The sequence below is a fragment of the Mastigoproctus giganteus genome, chromosome 4 (genome assembly GCF_048544385.1).
Source record: "Mastigoproctus giganteus isolate SK-2022 chromosome 4, ASM4854438v1, whole genome shotgun sequence".
In the NCBI taxonomy this organism is placed as follows: Eukaryota; Metazoa; Arthropoda; class Arachnida; order Uropygi; family Thelyphonidae; genus Mastigoproctus; species Mastigoproctus giganteus.
In genome coordinates this window covers 236,638,583-236,663,476 of record NC_143578.1, presented here as the reverse complement: position 1 = coordinate 236,663,476, position 24,894 = coordinate 236,638,583, and the positions used below count along the sequence as shown (strand labels likewise).

General features: G+C 33.0%; 1 protein-coding gene across 6 annotated transcripts in view; it reads right to left on the bottom strand.

The window, feature by feature from the left end:
- LOC150087516 (laminin subunit alpha lam-3-like) overlaps positions 1-24,894 on the bottom strand; it is a 746,420-nt gene that overhangs the window by 56,541 nt on the left and 664,985 nt on the right. For 5 of the 6 annotated variants that reach the window (XM_090371226.1, XM_090371225.1, XM_090371228.1 and 2 more), the window contains 6 exons: positions 19,380-19,500; positions 16,552-16,716; positions 10,120-10,164; positions 8,750-8,889; positions 5,493-5,681; positions 1,737-1,958 (listed from right to left, as the gene is read on the bottom strand). In XM_090371226.1, coding sequence (XP_090227352.1) covers positions 1,737-1,958; positions 5,493-5,681; positions 8,750-8,889; positions 10,120-10,164; positions 16,552-16,716; positions 19,380-19,500 — 882 coding nt within the window. The remainder of the gene's footprint in view (positions 1-1,736; positions 1,959-5,492; positions 5,682-8,749; positions 8,890-10,119; positions 10,165-16,551; positions 16,717-19,379; positions 19,501-24,894) is intronic. The other variant, XM_090371229.1, reaches the window with a different exon arrangement.

Here is a 24,894-nt window from a genome sequence, read left to right as displayed (position 1 = left end):
CCTTCCCCAGCCAGACTCTAGTTCAAATGTGCATAATCCCTCATGCAGGTTTCAGGACTGCAGGGAGGATTATGCACCTGCTGCTGTCAGTTTGACAGCAGCATGCAAGTCATTTTTAACCCTTTTGTTATTCTCATGGCTACCAAGGTGCAAGTCCGTCACCACCAAATACGGAGGATGCAGAAAGGTCAGGGAATGACCACCGCATATTCCCGGAGCAATATGGCCTTAGTTGCTAAAGCTCCAAAAAAAAAAAAAAAAAAACCAAGGTGCATTCAAAACCTTTGGCAGTGTAAATATTATTTTGTATAATTCAAATTAATATAAATTGTTAGTTCTAAATTAGACTTATTTGTCTCTGTGCAGTAAAGTATTTAATTTCAAAACTGCAATATCTGCATAAAAAATATGCCATTCCTAATAATACAAACAAATCATTTAAGTTTACAAGTGATAGGCTAAAATTTTTAACTTATGTGATCCAGTGTTTTCAAATAAATTTATCAAATTTCATATTATTTACTTATTTCTTATCCTGTATGCCAGTCAGTGGTGTGCAAACTACGGCCAGCAATAATTTTTATACAGCTCGCATGCCCATGAAAATGCTTACTTTGTTTGGATCAACATATGTTTGCGAGCAAATTTTTTCATGCATGAAATCAAATAAATATTTAAAAACAAACAGAATAACAGATGAGCATCTTCATTCCGTATTGAGAATTGCAAATTTTCAACAATTATCTAAAAATATCCGGCCTCAATCATCTCATTAAATGTTAAGTTTTGTTCAATAAATGTTATTGTGTATTGTACTTAAAAAGTTCTTTGAATATTTTCAATTTCAGGTGTATAATTATATTTATTTATTCACATTAATATTGAAAAGCAGTAATCATTTTCAGGTTGTAAATTTTCTGAAGTAAGCATTTAAAAGCAAAAGTAAGTTATTTAAAAAAAAAACAAAAGTAAAGTATATTTTTAAAAAACAAAAGTAAGGTATATTTTTAAAAAACAAAAGTAAGTCATATTTTTATAATTTTAATAAAATCTAAAAAATAAATCACTGACATAGATTTGTTGCACATAAAAGTGGTGAGAATTTGCATTTTTTATATATAGCCTGAAAATAAAAAATGGTAACATTAAAATAGAAACTTTCCTTTTACATGTAACAAGATATGGAAAATGTAACACTAATTTTTTTCAAATCACTCAGTGGGGCCCGCGAATCAAATCTAACTTTGAATATTGCCCCTGTATGGGAAAAGGTTGGACACCACTGATGTATGCAATCTGTGACACATTAAAATTCCATCTCTTTCCACCTACAAGAATAAACTTGGTAGGTGGTCAGGAGCGAGAGTGCATAGCACGTATTCCTTGAATGGACCAGGGTTCAAGCCTGTGACTACTAAATATGATAAATATTTGTATTGACGATTTATTGTAAACTCTACTGACTTGGTTGTCGTGCTGGAGTATAAACAGAAAATTTATTTATTTGTATATATTAAAATTTTAAAAAATGTAGTTTTTTGGGGGGAAAATGTCCATTACTTAAGCAGAGAATCTTAATATAGCAGCAAATATATCTTGAAATTTAAAAAAAAAAGTAAATGAATAATATAAAATAAAATGAAACATAACAATATATATAAAAATATTCATGAAAAAAAGTGAACATGGTTTGGAATTTTCATTAAACTCCTCTAAAGAGCAACAAATTCACTTACTCATGCATGAAATCTTTTCTTCCAACAGGCATTTTGATGTGGCTATGTAAAGCATCACCAATATTTACAGCATGTTTCTCTAGAGTATAAGATGCCATTTCTGCACACTTTTCCAAAGGCTGAACTACAGATGTATAAGTATCTTCTGGACCCTTCCAATCTTTCATGCTTCGCCCTATACCAACACCTTGAAATTGAAACGGCTCACTGAAGCTTAACAACCTGGTTATATAAATAAAACATTTGTTAGTAATGGTTGAAGTTGCTGCCATGATCATTGAACAAAAATGATGATCATAAAACATATCATACCATCTCCCAGTTCTTTTACAGGAATGGTGACAGTAAAGAGAGCTCAATTTGCAATTAAAAAATATGAACTCAATTCCAAAGGAAATTTCATCACATTCCTCTCAGATATGAATAATCAGATTTCATGTAAGCAATCACTTCACTAACTGCTTTTAATTAAGAGGCTGTATAATAGCTTCCCCCTTTTCAGAGATAGGAAACTTTGTAAAATAATAAGAGGAGTTTACCTCAATATAGTACGTAGAACACTTCCGTATGATACTCTCCAGAAATTAAAACGAAAAATTCGAAAACTTACATTAGAGTAAAAAATAAATAATTAAAAACCAATTTAACACAATTCAAAATCAATTTAACGCAATTAAAAATTAAAAAGAATCTAACAAAAATATTCAAAATGATTTTTTTTGAATATTCTAACGAACAAAATATTTTTGTTAGATTCTTTTTAATTTTTAATTGCGTTAAATTGATTTTTAATTGTGTTAAATTGATTTGAATTGTGTTAAATTGGTTTTTAATTATTTGTTTTTTACTCTAATGTAAGTTTTCGATTTTTTCGTTTTAATTTCTGGAGAGAGTATCATACGGAAGTGTTCTACGTACTATATTGAGGTAAACTCCTTATTATTTTACAAATATTAATATCAACGTAGAACGTATTGAGTATTACAGTTCTGATTCACACTATCTAAAGATAGGAAACATATACACTACTTTCTAACACTGTAATATAGGTGGTATTTAAAATCAATCAGTACTGTACAAAGAAGACAACCTATTACTGTCACAAACTAAAATAATTCACCACACTTTCACCTGTCAAGCCAGATGTTAATTTAAATGTTTGTTAATAAAATAACCTTTGTTTCAGATTTGTTTCCATTCATTACATTTTACATTACAAGAATCACATATTAAAACTGAAAAAATTAGTTGTAAATTTATTCATTAAATTCATAAAATTACATTGGGTAAAAATTAAAAAAAAAAAAATTTGGAGTCAAGACTAAAATGGATTTTGATTAATTCTGAGATTCCTATTTAAAAAAAAAAATCATACTGAAAATCTGATGTCATATCAAGTTTTTTGACCTTTTGCATATATTTTGTATTTATGGTTCTCTACAATCTTCTAGTGTAGCATACTTGTATGTTACACTAGAAGATTGTAGAGAACCATAAATAGAAAAGAAATATTTGTGACAAGCAGGCAAAAATGTTACTATCTTCATGAATTTCATTTTTAATGGTAAATTATAGTGAAAAATTAACATATAAGATAGAGGTTTGTTTGTTATTTGGTTTTTAGGAGCATTAGCAACTAAGGCCATATTGCTCTGGGGATATGCGGTGGTCATTCCCTGACCTTTCCGCAACCTCCGTATTTGGTGGTCACGAACTCTTGTCTAATCAAGAAGCGTGTGCTATGCACTGCTGCTGCTCCTGCCCACCTGGCTATGGAGACGCCAAGATAGAGGTTTAATATCTACATGTGCTTTCTGTATCTATGAATCAGATACAGTGCTTAAGTTGGTGTTTTTTATTTTTTTTTTTAAGAATCTCATAGATTAATTACCCTTAGATTTTTTTTATACATAGTATTATATTTTCTTTATATAAATAAACAGTAATCACCCATCATGGCCAGGTGAAATCTTTTCATATCACTATTTCATTGTAACATTCAAATACTTTTTGGGTTCTTGATTAATCTGGTATTTACACTTGAATAATCAGAAAAGCATTTCATATTTGTTTCAGCACTGTTTCATTCTTACACAGAGCTTTCAAATTTTTGGCAGCAGCCAAAGGTGATTGTCCTCATCTCTTAGTTGTGTGTATGTGTGTGTGTGTGTGTGTGTGTGTGTGTGTGTGTGTGTGTGTGTGTGTGTGTGTGTGTGTGTGTGTGTGTGTGTGTAAAACAAGGCAGCTAAGGCTGTTTGTTAAGCATCAATATGTTGTGTCTGTATCTGTATTCTTTGGTTAGTTTACATGTTTGCTGGGCAAAAATTCTGAGTTTCAAGGAGATAAAAATTGTTAACCCTTGCTTAACACTGACTAACTCAACCATTATGTGAAAAAGCCCATAAAATTCCTTCTGTGTCAATGAGATTCAAATCTAGGCCTTTTCCAATTGGTGCAGAAGAGTGATGGTAAACAGTTTGCTAGCTACAATCAAGTAGTATAATTAAAACAATTTCAAAAAACCTTTTCAATGGTATTGCCTGGCACATTTTGTAAAAATTAGCTAGTCCTATTTTATTGCAAAGCAACAGCCAATAAAAATATGCAACAAACTGATTGATTGACAATTGGCCATTACTGACTATAAATGATAAGCTAAAATTTTTAACTTATGTGACCCAGTGTTTTCCTTCCTTTACTAAATTTATCAAATTTCTTATTATTTACTTATCTCTTATCCTGTATGGAAGGTGATACAAGATAAGAAATAATCAAATGGATGTATCAGACTATAAAATCAAATGTTAAATTCATTGATTGGCAGAGTGATTCAGACCAATGAACATGCAGCTGAAAGTAGACTGTTAATCAAGTGTTAGTAGTGGAATGATGCTAGGAAGCAAGCTTATACAGCATCAGCCAAAAAAAAAAAAAAAAAAACACACTACCCATATCATCTGCCCATTGTCTTTAATAATATGTCTCATTCTTCCTTAAATCTGAACCACTGATCCACTCTACCTTCTGTGTATTTCATTATACTCATCACAGTGATTTGACCTATGCACTGGCCACCTATATCTGGGTGCTCTGCCTTAGATTCTATGTGCTTCTTAACCAACAGCATTACTCCCCATCCTTCCTGTACACATTGTACTCACCATATTCAAATTCTGCATCCCTTATGTCTAAGTGGCACTATGTTTCCGATATCTCTACTATGTCCCTATTTGATGACTTAACCAGTACTTCAAATTCATGAAATTTGTTTACTATACTCCAGCATTAGGTATAAGCAAGTGTACATGCACCTGTATTTACATTTAGTAATCCTAACACAGCCATGAAACCTCTAGCAGGCTTTGTAATCTCCTTCCTTTTTAGGTGGCTGCTGTATGTTACAGTGGAAGCAGTTTTCATAGCCTCTTTGTTAACTTTGCTGAAATGGGTGCTGGTTTTGAATTTGTGTGGAATTACTGAAAAACAGGCAGTGCTACTTTGCCTCAACCCACAGTGTGATTACTTACCTGCTACAATACGAAAACAGGGAACAAATCACACTTCCTTATAGAGGTATTATTTCATTATATGGAGGTAAAATTACAAATAATTTCTTTGAAATCTAAGGTATGCCACAAAATTTCAGTAGACAGATAATTTTATTATGGGGAAGTTTGTTATATAGGGTTTGATATTTATACATTTATCAGATGATATTTGCTTTGTATCTTATTTAGTAAGAAATAGCTATTATACCTGTTATTGAAAATTGCATCTTTTATTGTTCCTATTAGTGATTTTCTGGTCGCAATCATAGAACCTGTAGATATACCTTCATTTACACCACAAAAATACAGCCCTTGTAACTCTGGAGAATCAATTTCCTTTGCTCCTTTAGGAAGCCTTGATGTTCCTACTTCTTGGTCATCTATTCTCATTATCAACCTAAAATTTCAAATGTCATCAAATTATCTTTTGAATCACAGCAAGTATATGTATTTTATCAAACATTAAAAAATGCATATGGTTGCATTTCATAAATACATTTATTTGTGTTAAGAAATGCTTATATTAAAGTAATGGAAAATTAAATAATGATGATTTTTTTTGGCATGTTGGCAACCCAGGAACTGCAGAAAAATTAAAATTATAGCTGATGGTAAACTAAAATGGCAATAGTACAACTAATGCTCATTCAGTTACAAATAAATTAATTGAAATCTCAATAGGAGAATACTGAATTCCAAATTTATATGTTGAATTGTTCAGGAGATACATAACTCAAGTGAACAATGTTTAAAAAAATATATTTTAAAGGAGGTTTAGTAATACAAATTGCTATATTCTGACTTATAAATCAGAATAAAGGAATTGCTCATATATTAACAGTAGGATGAAAAGGATTAGCCCACTGGACATGAAAGCATATGAAATCTGTTTGGCTGCTGACAAACTGAATAAACATATAGATACATGTGTGATGAAGTTTTAGGGATGGAAATAACAGAAGTGTACCAATTTACAGCTGGAAGCTAAATGATTTTGTGATAACTCAGAAGAAAGTGGTAAAGAAATTGTTGAAATTAAATGAGCATAGAACCCAAGCACCCAAGAGCATAGAACCTATCCAATTATATTAAAAGAAGCAGCAAAAGAGGTAAGCAAACCTTTTGTCATAATTATGAGAGCATCCCTGGATTTTGGCAAAGTACCTATGGACTAGATATATGCAAATGTTTCTCCTATTCAATAAGGGGGATCAAAGAGCAAAGTAAGTAATTACAGACCTGTTAGCTTAAATTCCATTCCAGGTAAAATAATGGAGTCACTGGTTAAAAAAAGTATTGCAGGATCACCTTGACAAGAATGCAGTTATACAGAAATCACAGAATGGATTTGTTAAGGGAGATTTTTATGAACAATTTGATTAACTATTATAACAAGTAACAAAGAACTGGATGCAAACAATTTTTGGATCATATACTTAGATTTCAGTAAAGATTTTGACACTATTCCACATGAAATAGTGTGGCATTAGGGACAAGTTACTGTTATGAATAAAGAGATGGTCGAGTGGCAGAAGTAGTGGTCATTAATGGGCACTTCTCTTCTTGGACTAATGTTATTAGTGGTGAGCCTCAGGGCTGGGTGCAAGATCGTTATTTGGTTTGGTTTTTTTTTTAGGAGCATTAGCAACTAAGGCCATATTGCTCCGGGATATGCGGTGGTCATTCCTTGACCTTTCCGCATACTCCGTATTTGGTGGTGACGGGCTCGAACCCCGGTCTAATCAAGAAGCATGTGCTACGCACTGCTGCTCCTTCCCACCTGGCTACGGAGGCGCAAAGGGGCTGGGTGCTGTGCCCCTACTGTTTTCAATATTTATTGATGAAGGCACATCAAACTTATTTTTTAATTATGCAGATGATAAAAAGGTTGGAAGGATAGTTAATGACAGAAATTAGGCAGATGGGCTGAGAAATAGCAAATGAGTTTTTAACATTTCCAAATGCAAGGTATACCAAATATGGGCAGCAGTAATACCAGAAATAACATACCAATTTGGTGGTACCACACTCAAGGTGGTGGTGGGGAATGAGAGAGACCTGAGGGTAATTGTACTGGCTGATATGAAGTTCTCTGAGCAGTGCAGATGGGCTGCTGGACAGCTCAATGAATTCTGTCAATATTTACATAAATTTTGATAGCAGGGACAAGGAAGTGAATATCCTCTTTTATAATGCAATAGTTAGACCACATTTTGAGTAGTGCATACAGGTCTGGAAGCCTCATTTTAAGAAGGATGTAGAACCATTGGAACAGGTACACAAGATTAATCAAGGACACCAAAGGGCATTCCTACCATGAAAGACTTTAATTCTGAAAACTGCAGCACTAGGAAACCAAGCTTGTTGTTGTTGTTTATTTAGTTTTTAGGAGCATTAGCAACTAAGGCCATATTGCGCCGGGGATATGTGGTGGTCATTCCCTGACCTTTCCACATCCCGGTCTGATCAAGAAGCGTGTGCTACGCACTGCTGCCCCTGGCTATGGAGGCGGCAGGAAACCAAGCACCTTCGAGGAGACCTGTTTGGAGCATTTAAAACTTTAAACACACCATACTTGCCTCATTTCTTCAGGTCCCTTTTCACAACAGAATAAAAAAAAATAATAACTTACAACTTAAAAAAGTATTCAGCCTTTGATTCTCCTTTATAGAAAAGCCATCAGACGAAAAAAAAAATTAAATATATGGGTGCAGAAACCTTAAACTTTCTGTAAATATCAAAAATTCCAATTCACTAAATCAATTCAAGAACCTATTGATTAAATATATTACTATGGATAGCTGAAAATCTAACAATCTTAAGATCTACTTTTCTGTAAAATTATCTTACTATTGACTCCTGAATTTTTAGAAAGTCAAAGCAATGTGCTATGAATATGTAAATAATGAAAATAAGTTTTTTTTTTTTTTGTTTTTTTTTTTAATCCACAAAGGTTTTAACTGTAAATGTAGATTTTTGCAATTTTAAATGCAGTTACTTCATAATTTTAATTATCAAAGTGTTCATAGCTCAATTATAAATAACCTTGTAAACCATCTAACACACATGGATTGTTTTCCTTGTCCTCACTCCTCTAACCTTGCAGGAGAAAGTGTTTGAAACTTTCAAATGAATATGTTAAAATGTATATGAAATTCTAATTTATTTTTGATCTATCTCTTGAATAATACCTGGACAGTTTCAGAACTGTCCAGGTATTATTCAAGAGATAAATGGTATAAACCTGTATAAGGTTTATACCATTTATGTATCTCTTTTTATAAGGAATATCCTCTTAAAAGCTTCTGGCTTATATGTTTCTCTCCCCTTTTTTGCTGTAGGAAATATGCATTTTTTGCTTATTTTTCTATTAGTATGACAAAAAAGTACAAATAAACTTTATTATTATTATATCTCCAAAATCAGGAGGGGTGTAGGTTTTTAGAATGGGATATAAGTACTTACTTTCTATGTCTTTTTAAGATTGTGACAGTATGATATTTTCCATCATTAACTAGTTGCTCAGATATTATTCTAGCCTCACCACTACCACCATCAAACTTAGCTTCTAGCTTTCCACCAACTACAGCAACAGAATAGTAGTCCTACATGATAGACAATTTAAGAAAGTTATAATAATTTAATTCTTGGATAATAAAATGGAAATAAAATTTCTGATATATGATACTATTATGAAATAAAAATTGATTAAAAGTGTATGGTTAAATATTTATTCAAAATAGTCAGCAGACAAAATTGAATTTAACCCACTGGTACAACTTCTAAGTATATTTGGGACAGTAGACTGCCATGATTAAGTACACTTGTTTATCAAGGGGGAAAAAAATTGTAAAGTGATACATTATTCGATTTAAGATTTCAGGTACATAAAAAAAAAAAAAGATATTAAAATAGTAAGGATTTTTACAGCTGAAAGCCAGATCAATATTTAAACTGTTATGGAATGGTTGGACTGTTGTCATGCAGTAATTTATGCTATACATGTGAGAATAAATATGCTTCCACAAAGCTAATTACAATTCTCTTAAAAAAGTTTTTTAATTTTTATCAGTGAAACAAATGATGTCAACAAATGCAAAAGCAAAACTGGAAGTGTTTAGGGAAGTAATCATAGAAGCTACTAAGGTTTTTACATAAACTAAGATAATTCTTGATGCATAGACTAAAATGGCTCTGAGATGAACTAATGACACTAGTGGTAGAGGAGAAAAATGCAAGGGAATGATTACAAACTAACAAGAGATAATTATAAATCATCAGGGGATCACAAAATACTACAGGAAATATAAACTAGTTTGCAATCAAGTTAACAAGGGGATTAGGTAGGCTAAAGCAGATTATGAGAGGTGCTGGATAAGAATTCAAAGAAAAGCATCAAAGAAATCTTTGCTTATGTTATCACTAGAAGGAAAAGTATGAGCCATATTGGTGCTGGATATGAATGACTACTGATTAGCATTAATAAAGATATATAATGCAAGAAAGCAAGCTTATACAGCATCAGCCAAAAAAAAAAAAAAAAACACTCTGCCCATCCTCTCAAGGAAGAACTTCCTTGAGAGGATGGGCAGGTGAAAGTTTTTTTTTTTTTTTTTTTTTGGTTGATGCTGTATAAGCTTGCTTTCTTGCATCATTTGCCACTACTAATAATATCTCTTTTAATTTTTTTTTTAAAACCTAAAAAGAGGCATTATGATTAGGGTAGTTATATTTCATTAACTAAAATAACTTTCATTAAATAAAATAGCCATCTATTTTTATCACAGTACAAAAAATGATGGAACAAAATAATGTTTTTAAATAATTCATCCTACCTGCTTTATATTTCTTTGTATTAACCGCCACCTTTTCTTTTTCTCCTTTTTGTAAGCAGTTAAAAAGACAATACATAATACTTATAAAACAATATAATCACCACAGATGTTTTCTTAATATATATTAAATAAACAAACCAAGTAATAATGGTTTGTTTTAAAAAATTTAAAAGAATTAGAAGAATAAAGTTGACCAACCTTTAGTGACTTTATAAGATATGACATCCAAGGAATAAAAATGAAACTGAAATGAGGGAACTACATAAACCATATCTAAATCTAAACCATATTTCTGATTTCTCAATTGAATATATACTTACCAACTATTATACATCAGAAAATTTTTAATACAACTTGTTTTTCAGCAAGATTAAATATAAAAAGTTTTGTAAAAGTGCATTTTAATGAGAATTACAATACAGGAACTCCCCAACTTACGTTGGGGTTGCGTTCTGCGGAATAGTATGCGAGTCAGATTTTACGTAAGCCAGAATTTCCCCCATGCTTGCGCAGCACTCACAACTGTGCTCGCTGAATTGATTGAATCAAAAAAGAAATGTTCGATGAATATATGAACAGAATTATTTACTGTATTTATTTAATTTTTTATCTCATGCGCAGGAAAAATTACAAAAGCGTGCAATTTAAAAAAATTTCAAAATTATAAAATTACAAAAAAAGAAAGGAGACAGGCTTAATATCAGTAAGTTTTACCTCTCAAGCATCATTGCCAGAATTGACGTCTTCAGCCGATAAGTACACCGCCGCGGAGGTTGAGGGGTGTGGAGATTTAGAAGAGGTCGGTTGCTCAACCTTACAAAAGAACATATCAATGGATGACTGGATGGTGGCTTTTTTCTTTTCGTTGTAGCTTTTTTTGTAGCAAGCAAGCATATCATTCACCCCCCTGTTATCTTTTAAGAATCGTTCACTATCAGGATCCATCTTCTCAAACCTCGCCATTGGCAATGCAATTTCACAAAATGCCATTGCCATCTCGCTAGTGATGAAGCATCTCCACTCCTCATTTGGTTCATCTTGAGCTTCATCAGCATTTTTTCTTTCACTATCGCTGCCTGCAAGTCAATAAGTTCTTCATTAGATAATTCTTTCTCTTCTTCCTCTATTAACTCCTCCACATCTTTAGCATCAACCTCCAACTGAAGTAGCTCTGCAACCATTACAATCTTATCTGTAACCTCTTCGTATGATTCGCCTTTTTCAAATCCTTCGAAGCCTTTTATGTGCCGTGGCCATATTTTCTTCCATGCGCAATTGAAACAACTTTTAGTAAGTTGTTTAAATGGCGTTTAAACAACTTGGTAAGTTGTTTATAAATTCTTTAGTAATTTCCGCCCAGGAAATTACTAAAAGTTAATGTTTAAGATGGCGTGGTAAATTTTGTAAGATTTCCAAAAGTCTCTTAGAGTAAAATTTTTCTCGCTGTCTACTGCAGACAATGCTTGAGCAAACGTTGTGAGTAAATAGTATGCTTTTAAATTCGAAATAACACCCTGATCCATAGGTTGGATGAGTGAAGTCGTGTTTGGCAGGAGAAATATGACTCTGACGTTCGAACTGAAATCATCTAGATGCAAAATCTTGAAAGGAACGTTGTTGTCTTTACAATATTTTTCAACCTCGGGAATGAAGCAGCATTTAAACCAATCCCCAAAGAGAGTTATTGTTATCCATGCTCTCTGGGTCAATCGGAAATGCACGGGTAGGGTAGTTTTATTGATGCCCTTAAATGCACAAGGATTTCCAGAATGGTACACAAGCAGTGGTTTTAATCTGTAATCTCCCACTGCATTAGCCCCAAGCAAGAGCGTGGCCCTATCTTTTAAAGCCTCGAAACCTGGCATTGTCTTTTCCTCTTTGGCAATGTATGTTTGATCCGGCATTTTTTTCCAATACAGAGCAGTCTCATCAACGTTAAAAATTTGCTGCATTGAATAGCCGCCTTCATCAATAATTTTTTCCAGCACATCACAAAATTTCTCTGCAGCTGCAGAATCAGCACTAGCTACTTCACCGCATATTTTGATGTTGTGGAAACCAGCGCGATGCTTGAACCTATTAAACCACCCGTTGCTTGCCATGAACTTGGCTTGGGGTTTGCCGTACTTATCCTTAATATCTTCATAAATTCTTGTTGCTTTTACTTGAATGGTCATTAGACCCAGAGGCACTTGCTTCTGAATATGATTTTCCATCCATATTATTAATAGCTTTTCCATCTTTGATATAGCACCTGAACGCTGTTTTGTGATCACTGATGTTCTTAAGTGCATTGATCCTTCAACCCCAGAGGCTCACAGCTGTTGAGTATGGGCTGGCACACCAGGACCCTGAGCTGGATATCATCATTCTTCTCTTCCTTGGTGATTCCTTTCTACTTCTGACTTTTGTTCTCTCTCTCTTTCTTTCTTTCTCAGGGTAACTCAGAAATTTATTTATTTTGGCTGGTGCAGCAGAAGCCTCATGCTTCCTTGCACTATATGGTTAATAATAATAATAATAATGATAATAATCTTTTATACGCACACTGTCCTGTAAAATAGTATTCACTGTTGAAGCAGCGAGACCTAATTCCCTTGCAATAGATAACAAACTTTGTCCTGCTTCGTACTTCTTAATCATTTTCATCTTCATTTCTAAATCAATTTTGTTTCGCTTCCTGGCACTACCACGACTTGCACTTTTGCTTTTCACCACCACTTTCACTTTCCGTGGTCATCGTTGTAATACATAAATAGGAATGAAGAGAAGTTTCTGAAAATTTGTTTTTTATATGATTGAAGATTTCATGGAAAGGGAAACATTTCACCACAATAACATAAAAACCCACACAATTGCAGTTATCGGTATTATTGCAAATGCAATAAGATCACATTTACTACCTGCTTGTAATTAAATGCACTAACAGAAAAGCCCAATAAATCGGAAAGTGCAAATTGTTTTTATTGTTTTATGGTAGTGACCTCCAGAAATGTGTTTTAGAAAAATATCACAGAGGCATTAAAAATCGATTCTTATAATGGAACATATGATAATGATGAAAGTGTAGTGCAATTTCCATTATAAATATGACCTTTTAGAGAGATAAATAGTTTAGTAATATAGCGAAGTTTTCAACTTCCAAGGACTTGGAAAGAATTACAAAAAAAAAAAAAAAAAAAAAACACCAATGTGTTAATGGGTTCATATTATGATATTTTCACAATACCTCCATATTTATCCCTACAGATGCAAAATACATTTCCATATTTTTTTTTTTTTTGACTTGCCTAAACGGTCAAGTTTAGTTCAAGTTAGGCCTCATCATCAGATTGTGTTATGTGTTAATTATATTAACAGAAAAATTTTACAACCATTGGAAATACTGATGATGTAATTGCTGCTACTTACCAATAATATTTAAAGTTGATAAAATCAAATCCATGTACCAGAAAAGTGATTATTATTAGCTTATCCAAACACTAATGACACACACACACTCACGCACGCACGTTCAGTTTAACAAAAAGACACGAAAGTGAAATGTTTTTGAATTTGGATTTGAAAAAAAAAAGCAACTGCACGAGTTTTACATTACATTATACATATTTTCTCACTCTCCTTGGAAGATAATAAATCACACTATCACATTTTATATACAAATATAAATTGGTATTAAATATTGTTATTTTTTTATAATCAGTGATTATAAAATCCTATCTTGGGCAAAGTTCCATCAAACTCTTTTCTATCTGGGATCAAGTCCCATCTAAAACAACACTCTTATGTCCCTTTCCACGACATCCTTGCATCCCCTCTTAGATTGTCCCTGCCTTCATTTACCTTCTACCCACAAATCCAGGATCCTTTTACAGGTTAATCCTGACTTTTTCTGTATATATATCTGAATTATCTCCACTTTTTTACTTATCTGAATTATCTCCTCTTTTTTACTTATCTGAACTATTCCCCCAATTTTTTTTTTACTCCTCTGAATTATTCCACTTTTTTACATCTCTGAACTATTCCCCCAATTTTTTTTTTTTACACCTCTGAATTATTCCTCTTTTTTACATCTCTGAACTATTCTTTCATATTCATTTCTCACTTTATCCCTTCTGATAATTCCATTCATCCATCTCTGCCACATGCCAATATCTCTATTTGAATGCCTAGCATTCTAAATCATCATCCTTATTACTACTACTACATCTTTCTCTCTGTTTCTACAAAATTGCATTCAAAGTATTCTGTTTTAGCCCTACTAACACTCAATCCATTCCCTTCCAATACCTTCCTCCAATCGTCTAATCATTCACTCCCCCTCTCTAGTTTGATCAATCAATGCCACATCATTAGCACTCATCATATAACTAGCATATCCTCCTGAATGTTCTCTGTCAACTCAAATAAACAGATGAGTTAACAAGAAAGAAAGAGGAAAGACAAAACTCTGATATAAACTTACCCTCGGTAAAAACTCATCTCTCTCTCTCTCTCTCTCTCTCTCTCTCTCTATTAACTGCACCCTCATACATACCCTGAATAATTTTTTTGATGTAATTCAAGTTACTAACTTGTTCCTTGACACTCCCTATAATGTTTCTCTTGAAGCCCTATATTTATCTTGGAGCCCAAATAAAAAGCAAATACAAATCCGTTCTCTTTTTCTTTGTACTTTTCTATCAGTTCTCTCATAGCTCTTCCATCTCTTAAAAGTCACCTTCTCGAAAATCTTGACTTCCTTATTCACCACTATGTCTCCTTTGGAGACATGGCGGTGGAATAAATGATAAAAACTCTCCTTCTTTTGCACACTGCCTTATTATACTTCAGTCATCTATTCATTTGGTGAACTACTTTTACAAATGGTAATAAGTCACATATTCAGAAGAAAGAAATTGCATTATATTTACAATAAATTTCATCACCAAGGTAGTTTGTTGGATAAGAACTGTTTGTGAGGAAGCCATAATATTAAAGATCTGTTTTTATTTAGAATTAGTATCAGCTATAGGGTGTAGGCTTTTGCTGCACCAGCAAAAAAAACTATTTATATTTCACTCATTGGTGAGGCTACATTATGTCAAGGAACTGGTTATATTCTTGCTGTTTGTATGCTATATCCAAAAATTTTATCTATTCATACAACATGCTCACCCCCTCCAATTTTTCTTTACCTACTGAATACATCACGAATAGTCAAGTTAACATAACAAATATATTTGTGAAAAGATCTAAACTTCCTCATTCATTTCCAACCCTAATGATGTCCATTTCCACCTACAATTTGCCAAGCCCTACTTACTTTTTCTGACAGTCTCAATTATTGGTTGGCTCAACTGCTACTCATCTCAATTGCCCTTACCATTTACTCTGTGATTCCTTTCTCTTCAAAGGTGGTACTTGTGCATATGTCCACTCTGATATTCCTTTACAGATCCTTCCTAAATTGGGATCTCCTCTGGTTTAAAATCTCTCTGTTCCATTCTGTCAATACAGAAATCACAGCATGGATTTGTCAAGGGGCGATCTTTTCAACAGTCTGATTGGATACCATCACACAGTAACAAAAGAAATGAATGCATAAAATAATTTTGGCATCATATGCTTAGATGTTAGGAAGGAAAGCTTTTGATAGTGTTCTGAATAAAAGATTGATATATAAATTGGAACAATGGGACATTAGGGGCAATTCATTACTATGAATAGAGGGATGGTTGAGTGGAAGAGAGAGAGTGGTAAACAATGAGCACTACTCTTCTTGACTAATGTTATTAGCAGAGTCCCTCACAGGTCAGCATTGGGGCCCATTGTTCTTTTCATTATTATTGATGATACTAATGAAGGTATATCAAGCTTATTATCTAAGTTTGCAAATGATACAAAGGTTAGCAGGGTGGTTAATAAAGTAATCAGAATATGCTAGTGTAACAAGATCTAGAAAAATAAGCATTGAGAAATGCAAGACAGTGCATATGGGTAACAGTAATCCCAGAATAACACGACTGTGTGGTGTCACACTCAGGGTAGTGGAGAATAAAAAAGACATGGGGAAATTGTACAGTCAGATATGAAGTTCATTGAGTAGTGTAGACAGGCTGCTGGGACAGTTTGTAGAGTTGTTAATAATATACAGGAATTTTTCCTGTGAAGATAAGGTGATTATCCCATTGTATAAGGCAATCTTCTTACTGCATACATGTCTCAAAGCCTCATTTTAGGAAGAATGTTGATCTGTTAGAATGGGTGCAAGGAAGGGCAATGAGATCAGTGAGAGGAACAGAAGGAGATTCTTAACAAGAAAGGCTTCAGTTCTTGAAACTGACAGCTAATATAGTCTGAATTGTTCTTCCTATATTTCTGGGTCAATTCAAATTACTAAACAGAAAAAATATTACATAAAATATTTCCTTAGAATTGGTTATCTACCTTTTTCTTTTCTTCAGCATTCCGTACTGATTTAAATGTTGAAAGCAGAAGAACAGCATCTTCCTCAGAAGTTACAAAGGAGAATCCAAAGCTTGCTTCTTCAGACAATGGTTCACCAGCCATTTCCAAATAACCATCACCATTACAACTGACTAGCTTGATGTCCTAAGAAACATTGAAAGAATAGTATCTTATTTTTCAATTCATTACAAAAAAAGCACATGCCTTAATATTGTTAAATCCAGTAAAAAAAACCTGTAAATAAATTAGAAACTCTCTTTTCCATGGTAACTCAGATGCATGTATAATTACTTTTTATTAATTGTATTTATTTTTCAAAAAATTCTGACAACACATTTAACAAACAAATTATTTATCTTATTTAAGTTCTCCAATGTACACAAAATGTTCCAAAAAAATAAAATGGTCACACCCAAAAATGCATGACAAAATACATAAATCTTATGGATAACCATAAGATTTATGTAAGATATATTTGCCCTAACAACAAAATATAAAACTCTTTTCAACAATAAGATTTTAAAATAATATCTTTACAATATACTAATAATATGTAATATAATAAAATAGCATTGTAAATTTAGACTCAAATGATAACAGGATAATGACAGCACCTAAAAATAATAATTATATCCATAACATGAATATAATTATCTACATTTACTAAGTACTATAGGTTCCAATACCTTTTGTGAAAAACATGAACTATCTGTTTAAGTTTTTTTTAATAAAGAAAGGGTACTATTTCAATGCAAGTATTGAACTTTTTTGAGAAAATAGAGCTAAACTGCATTATGTTTTTCTGTCTCTAGGTGCTTTTATCCTTTCAGTGACAATAACAGAGCTTTTTAGAAATGATTACATTTATCTTGTGCGTCAACCTAAAGTTACTAATATCCTTTTAATTGAACAACATCTCTAAGAAGGTGAATCCCTTATTCAATGAAAACTTAAAGGGAATGTTACATAATAAAAGTTAAAGTTTTCAATTGGAAGATTTCTTCCACTGACTTCTTGGCTGCTCAATTAGATGCAGTACATTTATTCTTCATTTGATACAAGGTCATTATTTGAGGCTACCTGTTGTTCAATGGTGAACTCAAATACAGTAACCCAATTTACAAACACAATGCATTCCTGAAAAATAATTCATAAAGCAAAAGTTCAAAAATCAGGAGATATTTTCCCACAGATGGTATCATCTGTGGGAAATAAAATATTTGCTAATTTTTTGTGTAATTTTAGACACTGATATGCTTAATTGATAATATTTCTTTTTATTTACTGAAGACATTCAACAATCGTGTAAATTATTCAATGCCATCAGAGCTTGCTCTCTTGCTACACGAGGCACCTCCGTAGCCAGGTGGGAAGGAGCAGCAGTGCGTAGCACACGCTTATTGATTAGACCGGGGTTCAAGCCCGTCACTACCAAATACGGAAAGGTCAGGGAATGACCACCGCATATCCTGGAGCAATATGGCCTTAGTTGCTAATACTCCTAAAAAAAAAAAAAAAACACCAAATCTCTTGCTACATCTGCTAGGGCTAAAATCCTCACTGTCTCCCAACAGCAAACTACTGGGCTTATTACTCAAATTCCTATAGTTGGAGCTGGTTCTCCTTCTGCAGATGTTACAGCCATTTTTCATGGCTTTTTTTTGCCTTCCACATTTATAATCAACATTATAAAAAGTATGCCCCTGAGAGCTTTCAGGATCTGCCCAGAAGGCAAATTATGAGAAGAACTCAACAACATAAAACTCATACTTACACATACAATACCAAGAAATCACTATTACAAGACACAACCTTCCCAATTCATTTTCTTCTACCCTAGTATAGGGGAAACTATTAACAGAATTGCTAAAAAATTAATGTTAATGTTAGATTTAAAATTAGTGAAACTTAAACACATCCTTAACTTTCTCTCCATCCCACCTAATGATGTAGTTTATAAACTTGACTGTGACTGCATGAAGTATTAATTAGGGCAAACACTAAGAAAAAAAAAAAGGAATTGAATTGACAAAAACCTTTATCACACAAAATGAGGAAACAGATAAAAGTTACATAGCATTCCACTTCATATCAGAAAGCCATCCCTTTCAAAACTAAACATTGCAAGGCAATGTTTAGCTTTGAAAGGCAAATTGACAGTGCAGCCAGAAGCAACAACAAGACATACAGCAACTTCCTCATCCCCTATGGCATTTGGTGCAACCAACGAAGCTGAAATTCCAATCAAAAAAGTGCAAACTGACTACCTCATCTAATCTTCTTCTTCTCTCTCTCTCTCTCTCTCTCTCTCTCTTCCACCCTCCCTCTTGACCCCTTCCCCCTCTCTTCCCAACTTTTTGCTTTATTGTGTCAGTGTATCATTATGAGGACTGTGTGTAATATTTATTCCAGACTGTAAGCATCCTACAATGTAATTTGATAATTGTATATCTATTCAAATTCCCTCAGATGAAGGAACTATAGTGTTCCAAAGCATTTGTGGTTCTTGCAATGTTTAGTTATTAATTAATTAAATTTCTAAATTATGTTTTTGCAGTGCAGTTTTTATTTTAATCAGATGATTGATTGTATTAATAAAAGTGCCACTATGAGATTTTTTTAAAATTATGGCTTAGAGTGAGGACAGATTCAACTTTTGTGTGTGTTTTTTTGAGGAAGGAGATAATTACCCCAACCCCTCCTAAAATTCAAAACAAGTTAATCCCAGTGTTGCTGAATTTATCAGGTACTATAATTTGTAATTAGAAAAATTATTATACTTAAAATTTCCTAGAAGTACCACTTACTATATCTTTACAACTGGCTTCTACACCAAAAGCATCAGTCTGTAGTAAATCTAGAGGAGTTGTATCAATCTGAAGATCTTTCATACAACCCAAAAAACTACGAAATGTTATTCCAGTCCAACTAAAAAAAAGGAAAAAGTAGAAGATTTTACAAATAGCAAATGATTACTATAATTAAACAATTTACAATATCACGTGTTTATCCTTTATTTTAAGAGGCTAACTGATTTGAAGGTGCTGTTAAACTAAAATAAAAGCCAAGGGTTAACTAACTGACTAAGAGACAAACATCACACAATTGTCTCTTATTAGCTGTAATTGATTTCTGGTATGATGTCATTTTGACGTCATGCACATGTGATGTACATGTAACATTTAATGGTTTTTGTCAAATGGTGTTTGTCTGCTACTTGTGTTTAGTAATAAAAAGATCAGTGAATGTTCAGAAGCCATTACCAAATAATACATTTTAAGTGAATTTCTTTCCTTGCTGCTCAGTTAACAACTAGCCATTGATTACTCTGTTTTAGTTAACTTAAGCATATTTAATGTGGTTACATCAATAAGGTTAGATACTTACCATATCGTAAATTCTGTATAATATTCAGTTTATACTGCAGCAAAGTTAACTATATACAACATTATTATATTATAGTTAGGTTACCTTAATTTGGAAAAGGAGGAGCCAAAAATCAAGAAATTCATGCAGAACAAAGTAATAAAAGTACAGAGAGTGGCAATTTGTTGTCATGTGGAGCATTATGCTTGAAAGAGATAACTGTTGTTTAGAAATAAAATTATAGTTATCCTTATTTCATAGTTTAGTCAATTTCTCTAACAACCATGTAAAATAGTGTCATTATATTAAGATAAGTCAAAAAGTTGCTGAAAACAATGCTTATAGTCTGCTGTTAAGAATTACAATGATTATCTGTTATGGTTTAACAATGGCTAACTTATGGAGACAGTTATCTGTATTCATAAGTTATGTTAATATACTGTAACACGAACATTGACTTTCAAATATGATAAACTAGAAACTTATGAAAACAGTAAATAGAGCAGAGACAAATGTCACATGGTCAGGTTATCAGTTAACTGACCAATCATGCTACATCCATGGAAGAGTTTCCATAGTATTAAAAAAAGTTTAGTTAATTTTTCCCAAATATAACATGTAAGGAGGATGCCAAATATCTTTTAAAGAAAATTAATATGAAATAATAATAAGGCATCTTCATATATATTAAGTTTTCTGCTGTCTATTTAAGTACAGGCAGTTAGTACTGTACTTTTAATTTTAATTATATCATGGAGAAAGAAAACTCAAATTTTATTCAAAACAACATTATGTGTATTAGCTTATGATCTGATGCTTTTCAGTTAATTTTTTGTGTGACTGATGATAATATTCATCAGTAACATGAAAAAAAATAAGATGCAAAAAATTAAAAAAATATAGGTTGAAGTTTAAAAGCATATACTTTTTCCATTTAGAAATTTAGTTTACTGAACTGCTAAATATAAGGCACAAAGTGCTCTCCTAGTAAAATCAATCACTAAATTTAGGACAGTCTACTTTTCTGGACTTATTATGGGATCCTATTATTAAAAAAAGTTTAAAAATTTATATCTAAAAGCTAAAAGATTAATAATTTTCTTAAGGTAGTCTAGTTTGAACTTTAACATAACAGATAATTATTTGGGAGAAAAATGATATATAACCATTTCGGTGAATAACATCCATTATTTAAATGGCATGAGAAGGATTTGAAAAGTTTCTGGCCTACCATTTATTTTATTATTTAAAATAAAATAAACATGTCAATATTATGAGCAATTTTAAAAGGTTGTGGCCCAAGTATGAAGGGTAGTGGCACGGTGTTAAAACTTTTTGTACTTAATATATAACACTTCAAACAGTAACCCACCAGATTTCTTGTAGTTTCAATAACATCTTTTTTTAATTACAGCTCCTGAGTTGTGTGATTGAGGAAATATGGGCAAAATCAGTCACTGTGCAATCACCCAATATTTGGAAACAACAGAACTAATGCCACAAGGCAACTCATAAGGGTATGGTTATAATACTTGGGGAGGATACCCCTTTCTATTCCATGAGTAAGAAGTGGGCAGCAGAATTTAAATGAGGGAGGAGGCCTGGAAGATGACCCATGCTGTGGAAGACTTGCAACATCACATTTACTCCAGAAGTTGTTGACAGTGTGCATGATCCGGTGGTGAGTGATCAATAAGTGACAATTTGGTATATTGCCAGCATCTTGGGCATATCATCTAAATGTGTGTATCACATATTAACAGATGTTCTCACTGTGACAAAGGTGTCAGCATGATGAGTTCCGAAGATGATGACAATAGATAAAAAAAAGCACAACAGTTGCCAAGTCAAGTGAGCATTTGCATCATTTTCAAGCAGATCCAGCAAATTTACTTGTAAGATTTGTGACCATGGATGAGATGTGGGTCCAGCACTTTTATCCACAGATGAAGGAACAATCCAAACAGTGAAAATACAGCTCTTCTTCCCCTCCAAAGAAAGCATGTCAATTTCTTCTGTTGGAAAAGATGGCATCAGTTTTTTGGGATGCTGATGGAGTGTATCTAGTAGATTACCTTTGGAAAGGCCAGACAGTCGTTTTTTTTTTTTTTTTTTTTTCGGCACAAAGAAGAGATGATATTCACTTATTAACTTTGAAAAAGTATATCTGCTAAGGGTGAATATCATGCAAACCTAATGAGGCATTTGCATGAAAACATCAAAGACGAACAAAGAAAACTCATCAGAGTCATGTTCTACGAACAATGTGCCTGCTGAACAATCTGTCATTGCTGTGGCTGCACTGCATGAGTGAGGCTTTGAAATCTTGGATCATCTTGTATATTCACCAGATCTTAGCATCAGGCTTTCACCTATTTCCTAATTTAAAAAAAATACCTGGCTGGCATCTATTTTACCACTGGCACTGCCGTCACTTCTGTAGTGGATACATTCCGGGAGGCCCAAGAGAAAACTTTATTTGCAGCTGAAATTGCAGCATTAGTAGAAAAAATGTATTGACTCCAAAAGTGACTATGTTGAAAAGCAACATTATTATTATTAGCCATACGGTGCAAGGAAGCCTGAGGCTTTTGCTGTACCAGCCAAAAAAAATTTCTGAATTACCTTGAGAGAGAGAGAGAGAGAGAGAGAGAGAGAGAGAGAAGTAGAAGGGAATCACCAAGAAAGAGAAGAATGATGATATCTAGCTCAGGACCCTGGGTGTGCCAAACCCATATTCACCAGATATGAGCCCCTGGGGTAACATGTTACCCACATCCTCAAATAAACCATTCATAATCAAGCCACAAACATTTCAAATGCTTCACATAAATTACAAACATTTATACATGTGTAACCTAATTTTTAGACTGATATACTAAATATTATTATTATTATTTATTTATTATTTTTTTTGGGGGGGGGGGTTTAAAAAAGTCACATCCATCAAAATTAATACTGCAAAAGAACAGAGCCATACAGTAATGAAATACTTTTTTTTTAAAGGACTGTCTGGGAAACAAATCCATGAGGATATGATGATATTACATGATGATCCTCCATTACAAAGTACCAACAAATTCAACAAATAACTGAGCACATGAAAAAAATTTAAATGAAATAGATATCAAAAGAATTGAATGCAAACCAGAAGAGGGAAAGTGAATTGTACAAAGACAATTTTCTCAAGATTTTCACGAGTTTGTTCATTATTGTGAAGTGGCAACACGAAAGATTTCTTTGCCGCAAAAAAATATGAACGGTTTCATCAGCTATCAAGGTGATGGCATCACTTTTTTTTGGAACTAAGACGAGATGATATTCACTCATTAACTTCAAAAAGGTATATCCACTAAGGGTGAATATTATTCTTCTTGATACTAAAATTTTATGGGAAATTAAAGGCCAAAAAAGTATGAAATTCTCCAGTTGGATAGATACTCTTTCTGCATGACAATTCTTCCACCGCAGAGACTGATTTAGGTTATGAATTGTCACACTCACCCTATTTTCTAGAATGGCCATTTCCGATTACTGCATTTCCTGCACTGAAAAATAAATAAAATTGAAAGGCTGACAGTGAAAATAATAATAGCATTCATGCAGTGGAGGAGTTGGGCAGAGGAACAAGCAAACAGCAGATTCTACAAAAAGGATCTATAAGAGATAAGGGAACGCAACTGCATAAAAAAAAAGTTGATTCATCTCTAAATTCATGTATTTATATTGGGATTAATGCTACCCAAAAATAAGCAATGTATTCTAAGAACTTTAGTAACTGTTGGCAGCTATAGTATATCAAGTTAATAGGAAAGAAAATAACATCCACATAAGAAAAGGATACAGGATAGTAAGGAATACAGGATAGATAAGTAAAGGCTTGCATCACCTGCTTTTGTAGAAGACCCAGACTAACTGTTGTAACAATACAACAGTGGATGAATTTGCAAAAAGCATCAACTGACTCTTTGTAAGAGAGAATTAGAGAAGTATGTTCTGTAGCCAGAAGGAAACTTATACAGTATCAAAAACAGCAGATATATCTATAAAGACATATTGATGATTTTTCTTTGGCTGCTAATCTTTATACAGAAGCTGGATGGATTCAATATGCCTCTGTATAACATTTGTAGCTCTATAATGGATTTAACAAAGCCTGAGTAAAAAAAATGAAACTTAATAGACTTTGCATTTTTTTTCAAGAATTTTGACCACGTAATAGTTGGTTTTTTCAGGAAAATATCCAAAAATTGTTTGGATATTCTAAAAAAAAAACATTTTTTTAGAATACTTACCAAAACCCATGTGTCTGTCTCCCACCCAAATAACATTTCTGTTTACAGTCCAATAAAAACAAATTTACAAAGCACATAATTTATTTTTCCAATATAAATTCCACCTGTTTAGAACTAAAGTGTTTACAGTCCAATCCCCATCAAAATTACAATACTTTTTGGGAGGTGGTGGGATTAGGAGGAGGGGTATACCTGTCAGGTACACTCACTAGTTACTTCTGTTTTAAACCAAACTCTTGAAACCAGATGAGTGACACTGTAATTATAGAAGAATTTATTTGGAACTCTTCTGTTCACAGTAAAGTATTCATATTGAAAGAAAGTTTAGAGAGGTCTTACGAATGGGCAGGAGACACACTGCACTGCCAGGAGTATTTTTATTTTGATCTGCCATCTTGAAATAAGATGGCCAACATTTGGCATAAGTGCCACCATCAAATGTTTACAGTCTGATCCACAAACTTTACAATACTTATAATGAGCAGCAGCCTGAAAAGCAAGTTACTGGGGATTTCAAGAACTGCTGGGAGGCATCATGGAACAAGTAAATACATGAGCTGTGTTAGGGTAACTAAAAGTAAGAACAGGTGCATGTATACTCTGCATGCACACCAGTGCTAGGCGTATAGTAAATAAATTTGATGAATTTGAAATGCTGGTC